Raw genomic sequence first — 22,246 nt, 5'->3', positions numbered from 1 at the left:
ATTCCAGCGTTTGTTCCCCACCTCCTCCTGTTCCTCCAACATCTCCACATCCTTTACATTATCCGCAGGCTTGATCCCCCCCACCCTCTGGTTTCCTCCTTACTCTCCACCCCCCGCCCATTGCCGCGCCTCTATCGCTGTATCCCTCCCTCTCTTCACCTCCACACCCTCCATCTCCTTCATCCTTTTTTATATCTATGTTCACCATATTCTCTCCTTTGCTATTTTTAAATGACTTCTATTGTTTGTTCTATGTCTTTCGGCTGAAGAACAGCGCATATGCTGCTGCCAGTCCGCCCCGATGGGGAATTGAAATACAATAAAGGGAAAAAAAGCGTCTGTTGTATTTCGTTTTGTCACTGATCAGACAAGCACAAATTTCCCTAGCATATGATCCTGTACTGAAAGTAGGGAAAGCAAAGTTCTGAATACTCATTGTTTCAATACTGCCAAGCTCTGAATACTCTTTGTTCTAATACTGCTGTCCTGTAATACACTATTTCTATCTTTTTGCAACTGTTATCTTGTTTTGCTGTGCAGTATAAATCCAGGTACAGTCGCGCGCTACTTTTATTTGCAGAGGCTGATCAAATGTATCGAAATACTACGATAAATGCATGCTTGAATATAAATGCAGATGCTATCCAAGAAGGCAGGTTGCACTACTGTACTCGACGACGAACGGCATCTCAGCAATTTTTTCAGTACGTTGCAAGTGTCAGTGGTGGTCAGAACATTGGTCTGGTTAGTTAGTATTGCATAATGTCGGAGCGAATTGAGATCGAACGTGAGCAAATTGTTAGTGCTCGTATGATGTAGTGCTTCCGTAACGAAGGTAGCGGAAGTGTTTGGTGTTTCAAGAGGCACCGTTTCGATGATTTATACAACATACTATGAAGATAGAGAAGCGTCATCCCCTAAGTCACAGCGCGGACTATGTTTGTGAGAATCACTGAAGTGGAACGTGACGAAAATTACGAGGAAGACAGAGGACTGCAAAGATGACTTCGGAACTGAATGTCGCACTCGATAACACTGTCGATACGAAAACAACGCGAAGGGAGCTCCAGAAGCAGGAAATTGCGACGTGAGCTGGAGTCCTAACACCAGTCATTAGTAATTCAAATGGTCGTAACAGTTAAACGTGGTACCGAAGTGGAACAATGTAAGAACATCATTGGGTCGGTAGAGTCTTGTCTCACACTGTCTGCAACTTCTGGCCAAGTTAGCGTCCCAAGAGAGAAGCATGGCCGGGGTTCGGCGATGGTTTGGGCAGTCATATCGTGGTATGCCACTGGCTCCATTGTTCCACGGATTATGTGACCATTATGACTGATCAGGTCCATCCCATGGTACAGTACTTGTTTCCAAATGGTGACGCTGAGTTCCAAGAGGATCGGACCACTGTGCACACAGCTCACATCGTACAGCACTGATTTTGTGAGCAAGTGGATGAACTGTCCCATCTCCCCTGAACAAGAAAACTGGAACGGAAGAAAATCGAAGCATCTGGGATGTGGCACTACAGAAGAATGTTGAAAATTAGGTGAACTGGTAAAGTGAGGAATGAGGAAGTCCTCCACAGGATCGGCGAGGAAGGAAATATATGTAAAACCCTGACAAGAAGAAGCAAAAAGATGATTAGTATTTGGGTTGAGACATCGGCTGCTAACTTCCATGGTTCTTCAGAGAGCTGTAGAGAGTAAACCCAGTAGAGGAAGACAGAGATTGCAACACATCCAGCAAATAACTGAGGATGCAGGTCGGAAGTCCTGTTCTGAGATGAAAGGGTTGGTACAGGGGAGGAATTCGTGGTGGGTCGCTTCAAACCACTTAGAAGATTGATGACGCAAAACATGAAACTAATACACCACTGAGAGCTTTTGCCACCGTACATACCACCTTCGTGTTCAGTCCTTTGATTAGCGAACTTTGTGAAATGGCAAATCATCCCCCCCCCCCAAGGAATTTATAGGAGAACAATCATATTGGAAGGATTTTTCTCCAACGTTGGTTAACAGCATTCACAGATCAATTTCAAACTCAAGTATGCGTTTATCATAACAATTCGAGAAACAACAGATTAACTGTTTAATTACTCAGTTAAAAGAAGGTTAGTTTAAACCATAATTAATTCAGAATTCGCTTTACTATTCTCAATACAATGTACCGTGACTCTAATTAATATCATCAATTCAAGGTTCTCATATTAGCTCAAAATGAAACTGCACATTAAATTTTTAAAAAATCTGATTCATTTACTATAGGGAACCAGTCGCTTAAGCACCAGTAGTTGAGTAAAAATAGTACCCTCCAAAAAATGTCCTAGATCAAAATTAAAAGAATAATGAAAATGTGTCAGAAATATTGCCTTGGAGAAATGACAGTCATAACAATAAATAATTAAGGGAAATACAGGCTAATAAAACTATTAATCAACACAGTAACAGACCAGATGCAAGAACATCGAACAGCAGAGTTAGCAACTTCTTGAACGTGAAAAACAACTACGTTTCAGTTATTACCTGAAATATTAAAGGCCCCCGGCCGTTTTCCAACTATAGTGAACAACAACTTGATTTTGTTAATTACTTGCGAGGGTTGGTTGTAACAGGCTCAATCTGGAGTCACTGTGGGATGGTTACACGCAAAAAGATGTGTTGCCCAATGTCTAGGTGTCTCTTCTGGATCAGAGGTGTGTGGACTGTCCAGTGCCACCCTCTCGGCAACCCAATCGTGAATGATTAAAGCAAGCAAGATAGCCTCCCACAAGAAAGTTCAAATGGTTCAAATGGCTCTGAGCACTATGGGACTTTGCATCTGAGGTCATCAGTCCCCTATAACTTAGAACTACTTAACCCTATCTAACCGCAGGGCACCACAAGCATCCATGCCCGAGGTATGATTCGAACCTGCGACCGTAGCGGTCGCGTGGTTCCAGACTGAAGCGCCTAGAACCACTCGGCCACATCGGCCGGCGCGCAAGCAAGTACATTAATAACTAGGACAGGAGGCAGACCTAGGGTACAAAAAATTTTTACTCGAGATACAAGAAGGAAAACTCATATTAACTGCACATAGGTGAATGCTGAATTGCAATGAATATTATATATACTCTAGCAAAACCTTGCACCAGGCCACTGCACTTGGCACTGATACAAATTTAAGCAATCGCCCAAAATAGCTGGGCCGTACTGCCTTGAAACATCACTAACATGAAAAAGTGTACAAAAATGATAACATGCCATTAACTATTGAGTAGACTGCACAAGAAATCTACAGAAATTTAGAACATGAATTTGGAAATTTGTGGTAAGGTCTTATGGGACTAAACTGCTGTGGTCTTCGGTTCCTAAGCTTACGCACTATTTAATCTAACTTAAACTAACTTACGCTAAGAACGGCACACACACACACACTCATGCCCGAGGGAGGACTCGAACCACGGACGGGGGGAACCGCGCGGACTGTGACATAACGCCCCTGACTGCGCGGCTAATATGTATTTTATAAAAATACCGAAGGGCATAGGGAGGTTACAAGTTCAAACTGGTTCAAATGGCTCTGAGCACTATGGGACTTAACATCTGAGGTCATCAGTCCCCTAGAACTTAGAACTACTTCAACCTAACTAACCTAAGGACACCACACACATCCATGCCCGAGGCAGGATTCGAACCTGCGACCGCAGCGGTCTCGCGGTTCCAGACTGTAGCGCCTAGAACCGCACGGCCACACCGGCCGGCCGGCGGTTACAAGTCTAATTAACATTTGACAATTTCTTCATTACACTCTTGTGGAATGTGAGTAGTGACATCTTACACAAGCGTTTAGCAACAGTATTGACGGAATCGCTCTGGAGAAGAAGTTGACTGGCCAGAGGTAAAGTGAGTAAAACGAGGTAAAATTAGTAGATGTGGTGGAATAAGGAAAAAGAAACAGAAGAGGAAGAGAAAACGATAGATAATTTACAATGCGACAGAGGTACTCGTTCCCTTGTTCACAGGAAGAACATAGCTGGGATCTACATCTACATCTACATTTATACTCCGCAAGCCACCCTACGGTGTGTGGCGGAGGGCATTTTACGTGCCACTGTCATTACCTCCCTTTCCTGTTCCAGTCGCGTATGGTTCGCGGGAAGAACGACTGTCTGAAAGCCTCCGTGCGCGCTCTAATCTCTCTAATTTTACATTCGTGATCTCCTCGGGAGGTATAAGTAGGGGGAAGCAATATATTCGATACCTCATCCAGAAACGCACCCTCTCGAAACCTGGCGAGCAAGCTACACCGCGATGCAGAGCGCCTCTCTTGCAGAGTCGGCCACTTGAGTTTATTAAACATCTCCGTAACGCTATCACAGTTACCAAATAACCCTGTGACGAAACGAGCCGCTCTTCTTTGGATCTTCTCTATCTCCTCCGTCAACCCGATATGGTACGGATCCCACACTGATGAGCAATACTCAAGTATAGTTCGAACGAGTGTTTTGTAAGCCACGTCCTTTGTTGATGGACTACATTTTCTAAGGACTCTCCCAATGAATCTCAACCTGGTACCCGCCTTACCAACAATTAATTTTATATGGTCATTCCACTTCAAATCGTTCCGCACGCATACTCCCAGATATTTTACAGAAGTAACTGCTACCAGTGTTTGTTCCGCTATCATATAATCATACAATAAAGGATCCGAGAGGGAAGCATTGTCGGAAATAACATAATGCTTCAATTTATATTTGAATGGAGTGTGAATCTCTATAAGGCAGAGATTGCATGGGATAAGGAAACAAACAGTAAATGACGTAACTTTCTTTTCTTGGTGTGATAATTGCGACTTTGTGATTACCCTTCGCAGAGAATTATAGACAGGCATAGCACAAATCGGACAATTACACTTGGAATAACGAGACAGTTTAGTCGCGTCTCTCCTCGGTAAATAGGGCAATGTCCTGCAGCGGTGCTGTTTACGAAAGGAATATCGCTGAAGCCATCGAGACGGAAAGTCGGTGTCAATCGCGCTGACACTGTTACTGCGGAAAATCTGCAAATTAAATTTTGCTACAAGGTCTTTTACGTGCACGCCCGATAGCTCCGACAAGCCGTATAACTGCGGAATTAGCGAACGCCTTCCCGAGATTCCATGCACCTGAGATTCTTGGTCAACCCAGGGGCTTGAAGAGCGTATTTACTGAGGTCAGTATAGAAATATTGGCGCATTGGAGTCCTGTTCATTATAGTTATGACTGGTACCTGATTGGATCTTCTGACAGTTCTTCATATGATCACTAACTAAAACCTCTGTCGCACTCGTTCAAATAACAACCATTAAGATTTATTTAACTGCCTAATACGTTACATGCAATACACTATAGAAATTAAATATAATGCCATTGGTTCGATAACATGCAACGTATTGTTGCTGTTTATTACAAATGATGTTATGGACATTTTTCTAATGTTTACTCCAATTTCTTACATCTCTGTAAGGAACGCTCTCTGTGAGAAACGTAAAAGGTAAGTGGGAGGCTGCCATCTACGAAGCGTACATATGAACTTTATTTTATCACCTCGAACAAAAGAAGTTTGGCAATTAATTGTTTGCTTTTTGGCAGGTACTTGCCTACAATCCTGATGTCGTTTTTATGGTCTTGAGGCGCGGAGTGGCCGCACTGTTTGAGGCGCCATGTCACGGATTGCGCGGTCCCTCCCGCCGGGATTACGAGCCGTACCTCAGGCATGGTGGTGTGTATTGTCCTTAGCGTAAGTTAAAGGAGTGTGTAAGTCTAAGGTCCGATGACCTCAGCAGTTTGGTCCCTTAGGAATACACACACATGTGAATATTTTATGGTCTTGAGTTGTTTGTTTGTTGCAGCTCTCCCTGGTAGTCTATTCTGTGCAATGCCCTTCAGCTCCGCATAACACTGTAACCCACATCCATCTGAACCTGCTTACTGTATTCGAGCGTGATAACCCACTACAATTTTTACCCCTACATCTCCTTCCGTTGCCTAATTTGTTCAAATGTGTGTGAAATCTTATGGGACTTAACTGCTAAGGTCATCAGTCCCTAAGCTTGCACACTACTTAACCTAAATTATCCTAAGGACAAACACAAACAACCATGCCCGAGGGAGGACTCGAACCTCCTCCGGGAACAGCCGCACAGCCCATGACTGCAGCGCTTGAGACCGCTCGGCTAATCCCGCGCGTTGCCTAATTTACGAGTCCATCATGCCTCTGATGGGTCTTCCCAAACGATCCCTTTTTTTTAGTCGAGCTTTTCCAGAAATTACTTTCTTCGCCGTATCGGGTAGTTATCTTCTCATTACTTAAGCGATCTACGCATAGAAATTACATCGTTTTTCTGTAGCCCCACATTTCAAACGATTCTATTCTCTTTTCGTAAGAACTGTATATTGTCCACTTTTCACTTTCGTATAAGGCTACACTCCAAACAAATACCTCCAGAAAAGGCTTCCTAACACCTAAAGTTATACTCGACCTTAACAAATTTCCCTTTCAGATAAAAGTTTTTCTTTTTGCTGTTGCCAGTCTGCATTTGAAATGCTCTCTACTTTCGCCATCGTCAGTAATTTTGTTGTCCAAATACCATAGCCTGATCCATTACTTCTACTGTCTCATTTCCTGATTTAATTCTCTCGCTATCAGCTGATTTAATTCGACTATAGTCCGTTATTACTGTTACACTTTTGTGTATGTTCATGGTATAGCCTCTTTCGAAAGCACTATGCATACCTGTCAATTGCTCTTCCAAGTTTTTTGCCATCTTTCATAGAAATATAATGCTGTCAGGAAATTTCAAAGTTTTTACGCTCTCCCTCAACTTAAACCGATTTTTAAATTTGATCTTAACTTCCTTCACAGTTTGTCAATGTACAGATGGAATAACATATTGGGCAGATTACAACCCGGTCTCACTTCCATATTAATTATTCCTATCCTTCAACTCTTATATCTGGGGACAGATTTCAACACAATCTGTATATATCCTTCCGCTCATTGTATTTTATCACTGTTAGTCTAAGAATTTCATTAAATGTATCCAAGTCAACAGTGTCGAAACTTTCTCTAAATCTACGAATGATACGTCTGCTGGGCTTGCACTTCATTAATAAGTGATAAGTCATAGCATCAGTATTGCCTCGCATATTCTTACAGTTCTGCGAAACACAGTCTGCTTTTTGCCGATTTCGCTTTATACGTATTTGCCCATGCTTCTGTACGTAATTCATATTAGTATTTTGTATCTGTGACTCTTTTTATTGACCGGATCGTAGTTTTGATGTCTGATAACTTCTTCTTTCTTTGGAATTGGAATTTTTGGGTCTTTCTTGAAATTTGAGCGCATTTAGAGTCCCTCGCATATATTCCAAACCAAGGGGAGAAATTTTATCTTTGATAGCTCTCCGGAGGGCCTCAATAACTCTGTGAGAATTTCGTCTACTCCAGCGATCCATGGTCTGTCAGCTGCCTGTTAAATTCTTCTCCCAGTATCATATCTCCCATCTAACATTCATTTATTTCTCTCTTCTATTTGTAATAAGGTCTTAAAGTTCATTTCCATTTCATTTCCTTTCACTTTTCAGCTTTCCCTTCTTTACTTAGTACTGGCATGCCATCTGGGCTTCTGATATCCTTACAGCTGCTTCTCTTTTCTCCAATGGACTCTTTAATTATCCCGTAGGCTGATAATTCGTTTAGAGATATCCGCTTCAGTTGCGCCAGTCTTTATTTAAACCACGATCGGTTTCGACATTTTAAAATCCCTTCTTCAGGTTATGAAATTAAAGTAGACTTGAAAGTTGGGATTTTAAATTCTCGAAACGGGTCTTATTTTAAATAAAATATTTAAATAAAATATCTTTCCGATGATGACGCATGTTTCTGTAGCCTTGATTTTGTCCTGTAGCTATACCTGGACTCTTTTTGTCAATCTCATTTCTTGGTAATTTTTATTCTCCTCTGCCGCTTGGGTTGCTGAATTTTTATATTATCCTCCTTTCGTTAATTAAATTCAGTACCTCATAATGTTATCTAAGGGTCTCTGATGGGTCTTGTCCTTTTACCAATTTCATGCTCAGGTTGCTTCACTATTTTATCAGTCCAAGCTGCCCGTTTATCTTTTTGTGGTGTCACCGCCAGACACCACACTTGCTAGGTGGTAGTTTAAATCGGCCGCGGTCCATGTAGTACATGTCGGACCCGCGTGTCGTCACTGTGATCGCAGACCTAGCGCCACCACCAAGGCAGGTCTCGTGATACGAGAGTGGACTCTACCCCAGTTGTACGAGAACCAAGCTACCGCCCAGTTGTACGTGAACCTAGCTATCGCCCAGTTGTACGAGAACCTAGCTATCGCCCAGTTGTACGCGAACCTAGCTATCGCCCAGTTGTACGAAGCCTTTCTCTCTCATTAGCCGAGAGACAGAATAGCCATCAGAAGTTAATGGCTACGAACTAGCAAGGAGCCATTTGTATCAGTGCCTATAGCTTACGAGAAATCAAGAGAGATGTATTCCAAGGAATAAATAAAAGTTAAGTAAAAAGCATCTACATACTTTTCTTCTTATTCATTCATAAGTTTTTATGTTCCAGACTTCACGCCCGTCTGCTTATTGCCGTTCGTGCACTATCGGCCACAGCGTTAGTTTAGCGTGCCTTTCTTTTGGCTACTACCGTGTGGCGTAACAGTCTTGTTACGTCACAACAGATTGGCGACGAGTACAAACTTCTTTCTGATTGCTTACATTTAATTGTGTCATGGCTTCGCCACATTCTCCAGATGTACTGTCCGAATTTTATCGCTTGCAGAATCAGCAGACGCAGGCGTTACTGGATGCCCTTGGACAGCTCGTCCAGGGTCAACGGGCGCTGCACACCGATGCGGCCGCCGCCGCTTCTTCGCTACCGCTGCCCCTGAACGCTGTTGCACCTCCCTTTCGACCATACGTGGCAGCCGATGAGACCTGGCAAGAGTGGTCTCGTCAGTTCGCCTTTCACATGGCTGCCTACAGAATTCAAGGTAATGAGCGGCAGCCGTTTTTGCTTTCTTGTGTCGGTGTGTCTACATACCGTGTGATAGTGAAATTGTTTCCCCGCCGCGACGTAGCAACTTTGTCATACGAGGAAATTTTGTCTGCATTAGATGCCTATTTCAAAGAAACAGTTAATGTGGTTGCAAAACGGTATACGTTCTTTCGTACAAAACGTACGGCCGGTCAAACTAATAGGGAGTGGGTAGCAACATTGCAAGGACTTACTAGGGCCTGTGCCTTTGAATGTGACTGTGGTCTTTCTTATTCAGATACAATGGTGCGTGATGCAATTGCACAGAACGTTTCTGATGTTCGCATACGGGAGCAAATTTTGAAACTAGTTAATCCCTCCCTTCAACAAGTGATAGACATATTGGATAGACAGGACACACTTGACTGTGCTCAGGAATCTTTTGAAACTTCGCCAGCTGTGTGTAACATTAACCGGCCCGCTGGACGCGCTGTGCGACCCGGTAACCGGGCCTCGCGCACGGACGCACAGCGACCGCCGCGTGCTAAGCCAGGTGTGCCGCGCCAGCCCACAAATGTAGTGAAATCATGCCCGCGGTGTGCTACTAGACATTCGCGTGAACATTGCCCGTCACGCCAAGCTATTTGCTTTTTCTGCAATAAGAAAGGACATGTTCAAAGTGTTTGCCAGAAAAAGCTCAGATCAGACAATCACAATCGTTCCAGGCCCTTTGCTTCGCGCCGGAATCGAACCAAGGACACTCAGGCTCGTGGACCTTCGCCTATGGACATTCATGTCGTTAATTCCACTTCGTCCAGTGACACTTTCTCTAACAGTGACTGTGATCGTCCCACAAAAACTGTGCGTCGACGTCGCCGGAAATCACGTCAATTAGCAAGTGATTCTGTACCAGTGTCTGTTCCAATTGCACAAAACAGTCGCTCTTGTCGTCAGCAGGACAATAAACTTTTTGTGGACTTAGAATTTGAAGGCAAAGTGATACCATTCCAGCTCGATACCGGAGCTGCAGTTTCATTGCTCAATCACGACACATACAAACAACTGGGCGCACCTCCGTTGCGTGCCGCAAGTGTTAAGCTAACTACATATTCCGGACAGAAAATTCCTGTGTTAGGACAGTGCAGCCTTCTTGCAACATTCAAGGGACAAACCAAACTTGTGTCATTTTACGTTCTTCGTTCTTCTTCGGCAGTGAACTTATTTGGTCTAGATTTATTTAAGTTGTTTAACATGTCTATTGTAAATCAGGTCCTATCAGTGAATCAGACTGTGCCTACAGACAGTGTTTCTCAGCTGTGTGACGAATTTGCAGACATTTTTGCACCGGGCTTAGGTTGCGCTAAAAACTATAAAGCACATTTAGAACTGAAGGTCAACGCGCAACCGAAAATTTTCAGAGCGCGCAATGTTCCCCACGCATTGCGTCAGGAGGTCGCAAGGACATTGAACAATGTAGAATCACAAGGTGTGAGTGAATGTGCGCAATGCCTCTTTCATTTCAGCTCCGCTTCATCGCTTACGCCGTGCAGGTGTTCCGTTTCTCTGGACGACGGAATGCGAACGCGCCTTTCGCCAGTTGCAATCGGCGTTGCTTTCTAATACTTGCCTTACGCCTTTCGATCCCCAGAAACCCCTTTTGTTGATGGTAGATGCATCGGATTTCGGGATCGGTGCTGTGCTTGCGCACAAAGTTGGCTCGCATGATCGCCCTATTGCCTTTGCGTCCAAATTGCTCTCGTCTGCGCAAAGAAATTATTCACAGATAGAGAAAGAAGCTTTGGCTCTCGTGTTTGGTGTTACTAAGTTCCATGATTTCTTGTATGGTCGTCCCTTTACCATCATCACAGACCACAAACCTTTGACGTCGCTTTTTCATCCGACCAAGCCTGTACCTCCACGTACAGCGCAGAAATTCATTCGCTGGTCTATTTTCCTCTCGCAGTACCGCTACGATATCTTGTATCGGTCCACTGCTAAGCACGGAAACGCCGATGCGTTGTCCCGTTTGCCTGTTGCTGAGGATAAAGCATTCGATTCTTCCGAACTTGCTTGCATGTTCATTGATTCGGAAACCGATGACGTGGTCGAATCGTTTCCGATTGATTTTCGTCGTGTCGCTACAGCCACAGCTGCTGACCCTGTCCTTGCTACTGTTTTACGTTTTGTTGCTACGCAATGGCCTTTGTCAAAGTCTCGGATCGAGGATCCGTTGGTTCGCCGATTTTTTGCTCACAAGGAGAGACTTTTTGTTCGACGTGGTGTTTTGTTGTTACGTTCTGATAATGATCAGTCCCGAGTCGTGGTCCCACGTTCGTTACAGTCCTCTGTTTTACGGCTTCTTCACCAAGGACATTGGGGTATAGTGCGAACGAAACAACTTGCTCGTCAGCACTGTACTTGGTTCGGAATCGATGCTGCGATTACGAATATGTGTTCTTCGTGCCCGGCGTGTGCCGAACAACAGTCCGCACCGCCGCGGAAAGTCTTTGCGTGGCCAAAAGCCACTTCCCCTTGGCAACGCTTGCACATTGATTTTGCTGGTCCATTCTGGAATGCTCGATGGTTGGTTCTGGTCGACGCCTTCAGTAATTTTCCTTTTGTTGTCCGGATGTCTTCCACGACGTCCTCCGCCACCATACAAGCGTTGTCTGCTATCTTTTGCATTGAAGGTCTTCCGCAGACTATTGTTTCCGACAATGGCCCACAATTCATGTCCGCAGAATTCCAGTCTTTCTGCCAGGCCAATGGTATTCAACATCTGACATCCGCGCCGTTTTCGCCTCAGTCCAACGGTGCCGCTGAACGATTGGTCCGGACTTTCAAGTCACAGATGTTGAAATTGAAAGAGTCGCATTCTCGGGAGGACGCATTGTTGCTCTTTTTGTCTTCGTATCGCTCTCAGCCCCGAGATGGTCGCTCGCCGGCTGAGTTGCTCCACGGTCGTCCTCATCGCACCTTGATGTCTTTGCTGCATCCGCCGCATCAGTTTCCTGCGCAGCGGCAGACTCCTGCTTTTGCTCCAGGCGACGTTGTATTTTATCGCAACTATCGAGGTTCACGGCGTTGGCTCGCAGGGCGCATTCTTCGCTGCCTCGGCCGCGCGATGTATTTGGTTTTGGGGGCCTCTGGTGAGGTGCGTCGGCATCTCAATCAGCTGCGCCTCTGTCGTCGCTCGGGTTCTGCCGCTCCCCGCCTGCTTTCAGCGACGGTGCCGTCCGGTCAGCGCCCTGGGGACCCATCTACTGGCTCGCCTCATCCCCAGGTGTTACCGACGATGCCTTCCATTTTGCCCCATGGCGACGCGCCGCCGCCGCCGCAGCAGCAGCAGCAGCAGCCGCCGCCGCCGACCGCATTCGACGCTTCGTTGCAGCCGCCAAGCGCCTCACAGGGTCACGCGCCGCCGATCGCTTCCCGTGACCAGCTGTCCTCCGCCATGGAACTCCAGCCCGCTCCGGACCACATGACGTCATCGCGCGTCGGCTACCCCGACGCCATGGACATAGACCCTTCGGCCCCTCATGTTTCTTTACGGGCGCATACACCACATGTTGACGTGCACCCTGGACTAGTTTTGCAGGCGTTCCCTAGCTCCCCTCGGACCGGATGGCCGGGTGCGGGTGGCACAGCCTCGCCTGTTGTTAGGCTCCCCACCTCATCGCATACGTCAACATGTGGTCCTCCCCACGGCGGGCGGAAGCCTTATTACACGACCGTTCGCCGATTTGCGGGGGAGGAATGTGGTGTCACCGCCAGACACCACACTTGCTAGGTGGTAGTTTAAATCGGCCGCGGTCCATGTAGTACATGTCGGACCCGCGTGTCGTCACTGTGATCGCAGACCTAGCGCCACCACCAAGGCAGGTCTCGTGATACGAGAGTGGACTCTACCCCAGTTGTACGAGAACCAAGCTACCGCCCAGTTGTACGTGAACCTAGCTATCGCCCAGTTGTACGAGAACCTAGCTATCGCCCAGTTGTACGCGAACCTAGCTATCGCCCAGTTGTACGAAGCCTTTCTCTCTCATTAGCCGAGAGACAGAATAGCCATCAGAAGTTAATGGCTACGAACTAGCAAGGAGCCATTTGTATCAGTGCCTATAGCTTACGAGAAATCAAGAGAGATGTATTCCAAGGAATAAATAAAAGTTAAGTAAAAAGCATCTACATACTTTTCTTCTTATTCATTCATAAGTTTTTATGTTCCAGACTTCACGCCCGTCTGCTTATTGCCGTTCGTGCACTATCGGCCACAGCGTTAGTTTAGCGTGCCTTTCTTTTGGCTACTACCGTGTGGCGTAACAGTCTTGTTACGTCACAACACTTTTATTGTATTTCTTTGCCCCCGTTCGGTTAATTTTTGCTTAACGATCCCTATTAACGTCTCAACAACCTCAGGTTGTTTCAATTTTTCGAAGTCCTGTCTCCTTAATTTACTTCATTTCTGCACTTCTTGCTTCATTTTTAATCTGCAGTTCATAAGTCCTAAACCGTCCCTGGAAATGTTGTGCAGTTTAAAATGTGCTGTCGGACTCTCTGTCTCACCATTATAAAACGTATCTTAAATCTTCCGATGTTGCGAAGATTCTTCCCTGTATCACAACATTCCATCACGGTAGACTTGGTACACTTTTCAATCCCGTCGCCACACTGTCGTAGTACTCCGTTACAGGAGCCTAAAAAATGGCATCCTATTGATAAATTGGATTATCATCCAGATAAGTTGCTGATTATGGGTTTAAGGAGGCTAAACTTCTAAGCTCAGCAGTCTCCTATTCAACCCCAAATCCCTCTCAAGACGTTTTCTAAATGGTTGCGTAGTGTGTATCTGAGGCCCGACTTGGGTATCCACCTAGTATTCAAAAGGTGGGACAAGAGGAACCGCCCAAGAACCACATACAGGTTGTCTGGCACACAGGCCGTCATCGTTAATCCTCTGGACGGACTGGAACTAGGTACAGTGCGATCCTCGTCCTGGTAGTGGTCGATTTAGCGGGTTCCAGATTACTTCTTTAGCCAGGTAATCACCATGAAAGAGTGCTGGTTATATCACTATGACCCCGAGATGAGGGAGCATGTCAGACAGTGTAAACATGTGGATTTACCAAAGCACAAAAAGGGAAAGACGCAAACATAACCAGGAAAGGTGAGGGTGAGCTTTTTGGTCTGATTTTGGTAACGGGCCTTGCTAATAAATTATGCTCATAAGGAGCAAACACATATACAATCAAACTACGGAAATCTCCTAACTAAACTGGGCTTGCTCGTAAGAGGCAAAACGATACAGAAGCATACTACGAAAACCTCCTGACTAAACTATGGGAGAATTCCTAAAGGGAGCGCAGTCGGAAGCTGTCCAAGTGGGTATTTCTGCTCCCTGACGATGACCAATCTCATTTTGAATGGGAGACAGCCATACATACTATCCTGTGTTGTGTCAAACATTGTCTCACCCTCGTGTTTTTCCAATGTGTCATCCAATGAAATCTCTCTCTTTCCCCAGGTCAAGGATCTATTTGCGTGGCAGGCATTTCAAATATGACGACGAGATAATTTTCGAGGTGAAAAGTTTCCTGGACAGCAAAAAATACACACATCTACAACTGAAGTCACTGACAAATTATTCATGGTTGGGTAAAGGACGAATATTTGGAGAAATACTACCAATGTTGTCCAGTTCCGTCGTGGCAGTTTGATTTCGTTTAGTGATAATTAAAAATTTATGACAACAAGTCGTATACATGACTGGGTACTTTGAACTAGAAGAGCTTCGAATGAAGTACAAATCAAATTTTACTGAAGTGTGACGTGAAATCATAGTTACACTCCATGAATAATATCTTTGGACCTAAGGTAGAAGTCACTATTTGAGAAAGGAGAATTATAGAAGGAAACTGTAGTGGATGGCTTGGTACTGTTCTGTAGTGTCACAAGCTACTTTTAGGAGAACTTAATAATTTGTAAGGTGCTGCGTGTTGTATTGCTTCAAGTTAATGCTTGGCTGCTGGGTCAATGGAAAACTGCACCACGCAGCAGTAATGGTCAGATAAAGCAGGACAGTGTCAACATAAGGAAACGACCCTTGTTACGAACTACGTGGCGGGGTGCAGGAATTTAGTGTAACAAGTGTGCACCGAAGATATTTAAATAGTAACGGATCTTGAGGCAGAGGTATTAAGACTCTAGAGCACATCTACAACATTGTGTCCACGCCTGGCGACGGGAAGACTGGCCACTAGCGGCTGCAGCCATGGGTCCCAGACTCGATGGGACCAGCCGACTCGTGCATTGAGTTGAGTCTCCGTGCAGGACCTGGTGCCACAGCGTAACCAGCCTGTCCTCTGCGCCATGCGCCCTCCGACTCCTGCTAGTGGGCAGCGGGTCATGGCCAGTGCAGAGCGGTCTTTCTTCCCCTTCGCAGTGGACTTCGCCATGCCTGAGCCCCTAAGTGTAGGCGTTCGCCTCTGCAGAACGCTGTAGTTGCACAACATGGAGCGCCACTGACGTTAAGATTGTGGCCCACTCGCAGGCCGTTGGCCGTCCATCTGCCTGACATCAACATCGTGGGGTGCTGATGCTGTTCTTTCTCGCCAGAGCAGAAACCACAGCCAGTGAACCTTCAGCAGTGGAGTGGGCCGTGTCTGCCTCACATTGTTAACGATGTAATGTGTATCTGAAGCTAATACAGTATTGTTTCTTTGTTGCCTCACAGAAAGTTGGACGTCAAATAAGGAAAAGACAGTGTGAGTCATCAGTGACAAGTTACGGTGCCCGTTTTTGGTGTTCTTCATTTAACATGGACTAGAGACAACGTCCGGATTATTTCACATAGAGAGAGAGAACGAAAAGGACGAAGGGTGACGCGTGCAGCCCAGGAGTCTGATATTGTTTACCACATTGTTTCACGTCCGTGGAGGGAGTTTCGAACCACATCCCTTCTGCCCAAAGGAGAGGGAGTGGACGATCGCGATCAACTGCAGCAGCAGCTGCAGCTGACCGCTACATTGTGCAACAGGCAAGAAGGGACCAACGTTAAACAGCGGCTGCTGTTTCAGCCAATTTAACGGGCCTCCATGGCATACAGTCTCACTCTCCAGAGTGGCTCAGTGAGTGCATGGGGTGAGCTCTTTGCTCAACGGCGAGTACGTTGTGTTCCGTTGACACCTGTACATCGGCAGCCGGCCCGGGTGGCCGAGCGGTTCTAGGCGCTACAGTCTGGGAGCGCGCGACCGCTACGGTCGCAGGTTCGAATCCTGCCTCGGGCATGGATGTGTGTGATGTCCTTAGGTTAGTTAGGTTTAAGTAGTTCTAAGTTCTAGGGGACTGATGACCTCAGCAGTTAAGTCCCATAGTGCTCAGAGCAATTTGAATTTTGTACATCGGCAGTACCGTTTGCGATGGTACGCCAAGGGGTCTGGAACAACGACGAGTGTAGCTTTGTGTACTTTTTGTGTGAGAATAGATTCAGTCTGAGTAGTGATTCTCGACATCCTCTCACGTGACAAGAGGTGAGAACATTTAAGATAGGCAGGAGCTTTGTCGAACATTATCGTTTCGGTGGTGCAGGTTATATTGTACAGTGAGTCATAACGCTGCATGGGTGTACTGGTTGAATCATTGAACATGGTACACTCACCAGTCATTCCTATTGTGACACTGTGCTCCTTTCCCTCATGGTTCTTTTCAAGGGTCATTTCGGCTCTGACTTCATTTTAATGGATGGGAAAGCATGAACGCATCGTACAGCGTTGGTAGGAGAAGACATTCGGCGAATGGACTGGTCTGCCCCTTCCCCCCGAAAAGAACTGAGCACATGTGGGATGCATTGGGGAGATATAGTGCAGCACGCCCACATGCAACACTGGACTCGCATTCGGGAGGACGACGGTTCAATCCCACGTCCGGCCATCCTGATTTAAGTTTTCCGTGATTTATATAAAACACTTCAGGCGAATCCCGGGATGGTTCCTTTTCCAGGGCACGGCCGACTTCCTTCCCCATCCTTTCCTAATCGGTTGAGACCGATGACCTGCGTGTTTGATCTCTTCCCCCAAATCAACCCAACCCAACCCCACATGCATCAACGACCATCCAGCAGTTGTCAAGCGCGCTGGAGGAGGAATGGAACGTCCTGCCACAAGAACTCCTTACCAACCTTACGGCCAGTATGAGAGCACGTTGCAGAGCATGCATTGCCGTCCATAGTGATCACACGCCCTATTAAGAACCATGTCCCGCCTTTATTAATGTGCAAGAGACCATCGTTATTGGCCGTGATTTCAATGTAATTCTTGTCATGTCTGTTCATCTCATTGGATATTTACTTCAGTAACCTCCTCATCTTCTTCACCATACTGTAGCAGTTCTTTCTATGTATGGTCCAAGCTTCATAGAGCACAACAGCAAAGGTTACTTTCCTCCGTAAGTTTCACACACCAGTGTATTTCATGGCACACTTGAATTGCTGCCTCGGCCAACGTGGCTCAAGTGCTGCAGTCGCACCAGATGTCCTGGGTACCGGAGAGTTGGCGCAAGCAGCGCCACGCCGAAGTTAGCTGCTGCGGCACGAGACAGCGCCTTTGGGCCGGCCCAGGAGGTGCTGATCTTTCTACGATTACGTGTGATGGAAGATGGGTGACCACTTGTCTGCATGAGGCAGCCACTGTGGATCAGAGTTAGAAGCTCAACGGTTCCGCCTGGAGTCACATCAGACAGCGTGGAGGCACCAAGGAGTTTTGCAGACCGTCAGCATTGGGTGCGATGTGGCGTTAATCCGAAGCATCGTTTGGCTCTAGCAGCAGACAGTCTTTTCCTTCCTACATCCAGAGCATACGGCAGCTGGAAGCCAGGATGTGTTCAGGGAAGAAAGATTACCGTTACGAACATTGGAAGGCCCTGGATAGGAGTGACTTCCGTCATTTTGTAAAACTGATGTCTTTGTGCTGAAGTATTTATATTTGACGATATACACTTAAGAGCCAAAGAAACTGGTACACTTGCCAAATATCGTGTAGGGCCCCGCGAGCATGCAGAAGTGCCGCAGCACGACGTGGCATGGACTCGACTAATGTCTGAGGCAGTGCAGGAGGGAACAGATACCAGGGCTTTCCATAAATCCGTAAGAGTACGAGGGGGTGGAGATCTCTTCTGAACAGTACGTCGCAAAGCATATCAGAGATGCTCAGTAATTTTCATGTCTGGGAGTTTTGCGGCTAGCGGAAGTGTTTAAACTCAGATGAGTGTTCCTGGTGCCACTCTGTAGTAATTCTTGACGTGTGTGATGTCGCACGGTCCTGGTGGAATTTCCCAAGTCGGTCGGAATAAACAAATGGCATGAATGGTTGCAGGTGATCAGACAGGATGCTCACATACGTGTTACCCATCAGTCGTATCTAAACGTATCAGGTATCCCTTATCACTCAATCTGCACACGCCTCACACCATTACAGACCCCCCACCAGATTGAACAGTCTTCTGCTGACATGCAGAGTCCATGGATTCATAGGATGTCTCCATACCCACACAAGTCCATCCGCTCAATGCAATTTGAAACGAGACTCGTCCGGCCGGGCAGCATGTTTCCAGTGATCAGGAGTCCAATGTCGGCGGCGATGTGCCCCGGCGAGGAGTAAAGCTTTGTGTCGCACAGTCGTCAACAGTACACGAGTTAGGGTTCGGCGCCGAAAGCCCATATTGATGATGTTTCGTTGAATGGTTCGCACACTGACACTTGTTGATAACACAGCATTGAGATCTGCAGCAATGTGCGGAAGGGCTGCACTTCTGTCAGGTTGAATGATTCTCTTCAGTCGTCGTTGGTCCTATTCTTGCAGGATATTTTTCTTTCGGAAGCAATGTATGAGATTTAATGTTTTACCGGATTCCTGATATTCACGCTACAGTCGTGAAACGGTCGTATGGGAAAATCCCCACTTCGTCGCTACCCCGGAGGTGCTATGTCCCATCGCTCATGCGCCGACTATATACCACGTTCAGACTCAGTTAAATCTTGAAAAGCTGCCATTGTAGCATCGGAACCGATCTAACAACTGTATCAGACACTTTTTGTCTTATATAGACGTTGCCGACTCCAACGCCGTATTCTGCCTGTTTATATATCTCTGTATTACAATACGCACACCTATACCAGTTTCTTTGGCGCTTCAGTGTAGCTATGAATAATAGGTTAAGATTTTTTGATTGTGAATTCACTTGTGCCCCGATAAGGCTTTTGTTATTATTGTGGGGCGAATTGTTATAGTATTATCTTTCTTTTGCTAGTGCCTTCGTCCCGCATGTTGCACGGTCGGCATGATTAAGGTCTGATTTGTCAAGGTTAATTTTAAGGGATGGCCGGATGCCCTTCCTGAATTTTGATATTACTTAATCAGGTGGAAATAATTTGTTTCGTCTATAGGTGCACTCTGGTAATTGTATGACTCATACCGTTGATAAATTAAGCACCCGTTGGTTAAGAATGTACGCTTTCAAATCTCCCCACCAACTTTAATTCCCATCGAATTTTTCTGTGTAGTTCGATACACTACATATAGAGAAGATGTTGTATTGATCTTGCAGAATATATTTTAGATATGTTTCATCCCTCTGGTAAGAGTTTTTCCCATTAGTTGCAACAACGAAACGAGACTGGTGGTCTCTAGCTGCGCAAATATGCACTCAGAAGAAATTTGCTGGCGTGAACCGATTGCTAGCACAAACACTACCTCGAATGTGGAGAGTGACGCAGCCTAGCAGCGTGTGTCGCCGTGTGTATGTGTGTGTGTGTGTGGGTGTGCACGCGTCGGTGGGCACGTGGGAGCGCTGCGCCGCGCAGTTCCCTCGGTATTTACCGAGTATTATTGTCAGGCGACGCGCTGCACGCCGGGAAATTGGATTCCCATCCCCTTGGCTCCGGCTTGCCTGCTCGCAGGCCTCAGTCCCCTCCTACGGGACGACAGTCGCGGCACGCCGGTGTACCATACCTCTCTCACGCACCTAGTCCACTGGTGACCCTGCGGTCGCGCCAGTAATAAGAAACAGACCTGCGGAGGGGACGGGGATGATGTGGACGGCATGAGGCCGTAGGAGTACATCGTGCCAGCGTCCGCTGTACTCAGTATCGTGTTGTAAGAGATGCGATTGTGGCGGCAGACAGATGTGCAATGGGAAAAAAGGTACGACTCGTCCACTCGGTGGGCTGTGTACTTCAAGAGACAAGCTTTTCTCATCAGAGACAAATTTTTGGATAACATACATGGACTCTAAGAGGCCAATAAATGGGTAGACCAAAAATTATGCAAGGTACGGTTCCGCGCTCTGGCTTTAGACGGTTCAATAGAGTCCGACCGACCGCCGTGTCCTCCTCTGCCAGTGGCGTCATCCGGCGCAATATGGAAGAGCATGTGATCAGTGAGCTGCTCTCTTGATCGTTGTCAGGTTTCTTGACCTTGGTACTATGCTGTTAGGTCACGTAGCTCCTCAGTTTGCATCGTAAGGCTGTGTGCACCGTGTTTCAGTTATACTACTAAAATAAAACGCTGTGAATCGAACCCTTCGCGATGCAGTCAGCCACGCTGACGTTCAGCCAGGACGGAGAGAAAACATTATGACCACCTGTTTAATACTGTGTTGGCACACCTTTGGAACGCAATACGACAGAGATTCCCCGCGGCATAGATTCGGCATTTCTTTCCTAGTGTCCCGGAGATATTTGGCATCAGATGTCTGCGCAAAGGTCACAAAAATTACCGAAATTAAAGGGCCAGTGATTTGTGGGCGCAGAGCTGACCCTCACTACCGATCCAGATGTGTTCCGTCGGGTTTAGATCAAGCGAATTTTGTCGTAAAAACATCAATAAATGTCCTTCCTCGTGCTCCTCAAAACACTGTGTAAGTAGGCTTCTTCTGTGTTGGCAGCACTGTGTAGCGCTTTCCATTGGATCTCTGACTGCGCTTTCTTTGTAAGAGACTCTGTGGCTGGTGGGACTCGTGGTTGGAAGTTAATCGCCAGTAGTGTTGGGCAGCTGGAAATTAGTCCCCAGCAATGATTGAAGTACTGTTAGGTATTTGGAGGTGAACAGCCAGCAGTGATTGATGTTAAATGTGAGAAGTTAGCATTGATGGAGGGTAGAGGCCTGAAGTGGGACTCGTGGTTGGAAGTTAATCGCCAGTAGTGTTGGGCAGCTGGAAATTAGTCCCCAGCAATGATTGAAGTACTGTTAGGTAGTTGGAGGTGAACAGCCAGCAGTGATGGATGTTAAATGTGAGAAGTTAGCATTGATGGAAGGTAGAGGCCTGAAGTTTTAGCGTAGCCTAACGATCTGGAAGTATCCGACTTAGAGGTTGCAAATTATTCATGATTATATATCTTTGTACAGAATGTCAAAGATTTATTTTCGTGTTTCATCTGAATGTCACATTATTAAGGTAAAAATATTATTTGGTTGTCAACAAGATCTTTCCTTTGCTAACCACATGCCTATTAGAAGTCAGTGGCTTTAGCAGCTACAATCTTTCATTTAGCTGGCAGTATTGGCGCTCGCTGTATTACAGTAGTTCGCGTAATGAAGATTTTTGTGAGGTAAGCGCTTAATGAAATGCATTGGATATTTTTAAGATTTATTATTAGTCAGGGCCATTCTTTTGACTTAATTATCTGAAGTCTGGTTATAAAATTTTTGAGCAGTCAGATTGCATTACGCAGAAAATTGTGGGTCAGTGTTGACATGATAAGTAAATGTAAAGAGAAAGTAGGCTCTGTACGTTCAGTTTCACCCACCTGTTTCAGAATAAAATAACGTAGAAGTTTCATCTTACCAGTCATTCAGCAATTTAAGTATAGCCACACTCATTTAAATAAAGAAGTTTCAAATGTAGCACGATTATGACCTCGTGACAGGTACTCTTATCCCGTTGTAAAATGGTTGAAATAGCTCTGAGCACTATGGGACTTAACTTCTGAGGTCATCAGTCCCTTAGAACTTAGAACTACTTAAACGTAACTAACCTAAGGACATCACACACATCCATGCCCGAGGCAGGATTCGAACCTGCGACCGTAGCGTTCGCGCGGTTCCAGACTGTAACGCCTAGAACCGCTCGGCCACACTGGCCGGCTATTACGTTGCAACATTCCATCGTTGTCGATGAAGACGTGTATGTTGCAGAGATGGCGGTGGCACGCAGTAATGTTCACAAAG

At 46.1% G+C, this 22,246-nt stretch overlaps 1 protein-coding gene across 1 annotated transcript; it reads left to right on the top strand.

Moving 5' to 3' along the window:
• Positions 1 to 8,350: 8,350 nt before the first annotated feature.
• Positions 8,351 to 13,210, top strand: LOC126481531 (homeotic protein empty spiracles-like). Its single transcript, XM_050105338.1, has 2 exons — positions 8,351 to 9,045; positions 12,254 to 13,210. Exons 1-2 carry the CDS (start codon positions 8,784 to 8,786, stop codon positions 12,817 to 12,819), a joined length of 828 nt encoding a protein of 275 aa, XP_049961295.1. The 5' UTR covers positions 8,351 to 8,783; the 3' UTR covers positions 12,820 to 13,210.
• Positions 13,211 to 22,246: the final 9,036 nt, after the last annotated feature.

Source organism: Schistocerca serialis, chromosome 5 (assembly GCF_023864345.2).
Source record: "Schistocerca serialis cubense isolate TAMUIC-IGC-003099 chromosome 5, iqSchSeri2.2, whole genome shotgun sequence".
Classification (NCBI taxonomy): Eukaryota; Metazoa; Arthropoda; class Insecta; order Orthoptera; family Acrididae; genus Schistocerca; species Schistocerca serialis.
Note: the sequence above shows the minus strand (reverse complement) of the source record. Positions and strands in the feature narration are given on the sequence as shown.

Excerpts from the sequence above, each read along its gene's own strand:
- LOC126481531 (XM_050105338.1), top strand. The coding sequence starts at position 8,784 with ATGGCTTCGCCACATTCTCCAGATGTACTGTCCGAATTTTATCGCTTG. Across the intron at positions 9,046-12,253 it reads GGCTGCCTACAGAATTCAAG|CGACGGTGCCGTCCGGTCAG; the intron begins GTAATGAGCGGC and ends GCCTGCTTTCAG.